This window comes from Acyrthosiphon pisum, chromosome A3 (genome assembly GCF_005508785.2).
Source record: "Acyrthosiphon pisum isolate AL4f chromosome A3, pea_aphid_22Mar2018_4r6ur, whole genome shotgun sequence".
NCBI classification, from domain to species: Eukaryota; Metazoa; Arthropoda; class Insecta; order Hemiptera; family Aphididae; genus Acyrthosiphon; species Acyrthosiphon pisum.
Genome location: NC_042496.1, coordinates 2332164 through 2336288, shown reverse-complemented (window position 1 = coordinate 2336288; position 4125 = coordinate 2332164). Strand labels below are relative to the sequence as shown.

The 4125-nt window shown below is 24.8% G+C and overlaps 1 protein-coding gene across 1 annotated transcript; it reads left to right on the top strand.

The window, feature by feature from the left end:
• On the top strand, positions 1 to 3365 carry LOC107884661. Its single transcript, XM_029491174.1, has 8 exons — positions 1 to 34; positions 105 to 266; positions 340 to 399; positions 481 to 525; positions 647 to 710; positions 807 to 906; positions 1832 to 1945; positions 2188 to 3365. The coding sequence occupies exons 1-8, from the start codon at positions 1 to 3 to the stop codon at positions 2359 to 2361; spliced, it is 753 nt and encodes a 250-aa protein (XP_029347034.1). The 3' UTR covers positions 2362 to 3365.
• The last annotated feature ends 760 nt before the right edge of the window (positions 3366 to 4125 follow it).

Below are 4125 nucleotides of genomic sequence, written 5' to 3'. Positions count from 1 at the left end.
ATGTTTGTCAGAGCACAGCTCAGGGGCAACGCGGGTATCACCGACGTCCTCCCAAAAAAGGGGTATCCTGTAAAGTAGAAAAGTTCCAGTTTTTGCTATTTGAGACATAATTAGTTATGTAAAATGTACCATAAGTAATCAAGTTATTAATTTATTACCCATAACAATTTTTATTTTTGATAAATATTTTTATTTTGTAGCATATGTTACGAAATCACCAAAAAGATCTAGATTATCACCTGAGAGAAGACCAATTTTGTATTATGGTAAGAATATATTATTTATGATCAATTTTGCTCAACTTTTCGCCATTCTACTATTTTTTTTTTCTTTTATTAGGGGAGGGACCAGATGTTGACTGCGAAATAGATGATGAATCTGAAAAACCTGATTATTTAAGTAAGAATACATTATAAAAATAAAAATATATTATAGAAAAACTACCTAATTAATAAAAAATTTTTTTTAAATAATTTAAAGGTTATAGTATAATACCAAAAGAGATTGAAGAAGAAATAATAAAAGGTAATTAATTGAATAAACTTCACAATAAATAATAAACGTAATTAAGTGAAATACATTTTTAAATACCCATCAAAATACTTTTTTAATATTAACCAATTTTGTGTGATTTTGATTATTATAGCTCAAACAGAAGAAATAGAACGAGCCAAAAAAAAGTCAAAAACAGATTTATCTCTTGATCATGTGTAAGAATTGTATTATTTTATTTATTTTATTTAAAATTCATTAAGTATAAATAATAATTAATAATAATCATAATTTGTACTTTAATTTATGTGTAGTTATAAGGTAATACGTGAATTAAAACTTCCAACATTTCAAAGGATTATAAAACAAAACAAGTATGAATTGATACGAATAGCAAAACGTCGTCCAGATCGGGTAAATTATCATTTATGTAATTTTTATTTATAATAAATTTGATTAAAATATGGGGCCCTACTAACTGGACCCAATATCAAACATTAGTCCATTCCAATCAGCATCCCGGTACATCACTAACAACTTAATTCGTAATTACTGTCACATTTCACCAGTCAACAAACTTATTAAAAGCAAATTAAAAGTATTCCATGATGTAATCTTCTTGATTTACAATGTCACCATACACATAAATTGATCAAGAGACTTATACTAAAAAACAACAAAGTATTTTGGAAGATAGTAAGACTGGATTTAAGGAGATTGTAAATGCTTAATTTTTAAAGAGTTCAATATGCATAATACGTGCATACAAACTATTTGATTGTTTGCGTAGTAAATGATCATTAGAGTAAGTACATCACCTGTCATGATTCATAAACTTTCGTGTAGAGATACACAAGTCACAACCGTACTGTTGTGGTTTTTTTTCTACTGGAAGTATGTACTTTATTATCATGGTACATTTATATTTTCAGATAAGATTTGAAAACAAGAGTTTTTCATTAATTTTACTTTGAAAAACTTTCCCATTTTGTAAATCAATTTATTATTATTCCATGAAATAATGGTTTAAATTTTCTGAAATTCTAATAACTTTTAAATTAGCTAATAAGGGAGATTAAATGTTAAAATTCTGAAAAAAATGAAGATCCTAACACTAGTAAACTTATTAGTTATGTTTAGTACTGTTTCAGAAATCGAGGTACCCATGTAATCTAAAAATCAACTGTTATGGATAAAAATTTACTTTTGTTTTTCTATTCCATATTGGAACTAATTATAATTATTCAAAGTGAACTCAGTCTTTTTATTCGTAATCCTATAATTTATAATCTGACTCAATGTAATTTTTATGATTTTTAATGTTTATTTTTATTTTTAGCATCATATGTATGTTACTCAACTTTTTTTAAGAACAATATTTAATCCCGTTCAGAAAGTTTGGATATATTCACAAATAAAAGAAGTATTAAATATCTCTCCGCATGAATTCGCTGTGAGTAAATTTATATTAATATCATTAACCCTTTGGCTACTGAATTAAAATATGACTTACCTGGCTCTACTGCATCAAATTCACTCTATTATCTAATGGCTATACTATACTTTTTTTGATTGGTAATGTCCATTCTATATACTGTAATTAAGAAGAAAGCGTAAATGCATCAACAATAGTCAAAAGGTTAATGAATAATTTAATAATATCTAGTGTCATAATTTTTTATTTGTTTTGTTTAGAAAAATAAACATGTATATACGGTACTAGCACCAGAAGTAGCACTAATGATTTTGAAAAATAAATTTAAAGATTTTGCTAAAATATGTGATGAAAATCAATTGTACGCTTTTACACTTTTAAATAGTTCATTTTTTGATGACCGATGTGAAAAAGATTTACATTGTCGAACCTAACAAAATTATAATGTATTATACATTTTTTGTACCTGTTGTATGTTTTTTTTTTTATAATCTAAGTAAATAGTATGTAGTAAATGGGAGTTTATTTATTTTTATAAAATTATACTAATTTTGATTTATGTAGTGAAGTAAACCTATTTGTTTTTATTAGAAGTGCTCGGAAAGCATATTTGACTAATTTAGTATGAAGACTGAACATTGTGAAATAATTAGTTAATTCGAAAGGCTAGTAATTATATTGATATCCTCGAAATATATTTATATTAATAAATGACATTATTATATTTATATAAAGAAATGTGTTTTAATTTTAACTTTCTATTATAATTTATTATTTTAAAGTAAAAAATAGTTAATCTATTATTTTTTGTGATGTGTTCTTTCTACATTTCCAGCTATTAACAAACTACTAACTAACAAATATTCTAAAATCCTTAACTATTCCAAAATGTTTATTGAATGTAAACAATTATAGAATACCTTACTTTTTGGCATTTTATAATTATATACCTTCCTAAATTTATTTTATTTAAATAAAATATTAATTGTATTTATAATTATGCCTTGGCAATTTATCAATTACCTAGATATTTTACAGAATTTGAATTATTAATAGTTATTAAGTATAATATAAAATATACTTGTGATTTCTATTTTTTAACTACCTATGCTTATATATAATTATATCATGCCTTTTATAAACTAAATCCATTACATTGGCTATGTTGGTTGGTTGTTTTTTTTTAGCTTCAAGGTTCAAACAATTTTACCATGTTGTATTTTTGTATTCTGTTTCAAGGAAAAATTAAAGTCTTATAATATATAATTTTTGTAACATCTATTAATCAACTTAGTGATTTTTACTTCTCCAAATTTACCCAATATTTGTGCTTTTATATTTTTGAATTTCAGTATGAACTACTTATAAGGAACCTTGTATACAATTGTTAAACTTTATCTATACAAATTAAAAATTATATACATTTTTGATTATGAAATTGTTGTGTTTTTGACATCTTTAAACACTTGCTCAATATAGCTCACCAGCACAAAATAAGTCAAAATATTTTGAAAATTGTATAGTGTATTGAGTATGTTAATGTAAATAATCACTGAAAATGTCATGTATCTACGGTAACACCAGAAACCAAAATCGCTACATGAGAAATCGAGTGAATATCCATTGTAAAAATTTGAACTTCAAATGCTCACCAAAAACCAAAATCAATTTTGTTGAAAACCCGATTTTGTTTAAGAATTCCCGTTTTTCCTTAATTTTTCTTTTGTTTTTCCATGCGCTTTCGAAAACTGAAAGGAAGTTTTTACTTTTGGTCCCCCAAAGTTCCAACTAGATTCACTTTCCTAACAAAAGATACTGCTGAAGAAAATCTAAGCATTTTTAGTATCCTAAAAGGTAATGATAGACACAAAAATAAAAACACATGACATTGTAAAATCAATACATTCATCATCATTCATTCAAATTTTATAAAATTTAGTTATAATTAAAATATAGGTACTTCACTTCTTGAGTACTTAAATTTATTTTGAGCAGAGCGATGAACGTAACTATTCGTTGTACAATGATGAGTGTATTATTTTTATTATTAATTTTTTTTTCAAATCTTCAATGGTGGTTTCTGGTAGAAACCTTCCTAGCATATAAAATCTAGTTCAGTCTTAAGAGGTAAAGTTAGGTTAATAAAAAGAAAATTCTCATTACTTTTATAAAAAACTTTTTGAATTTGTTTTTTGTTA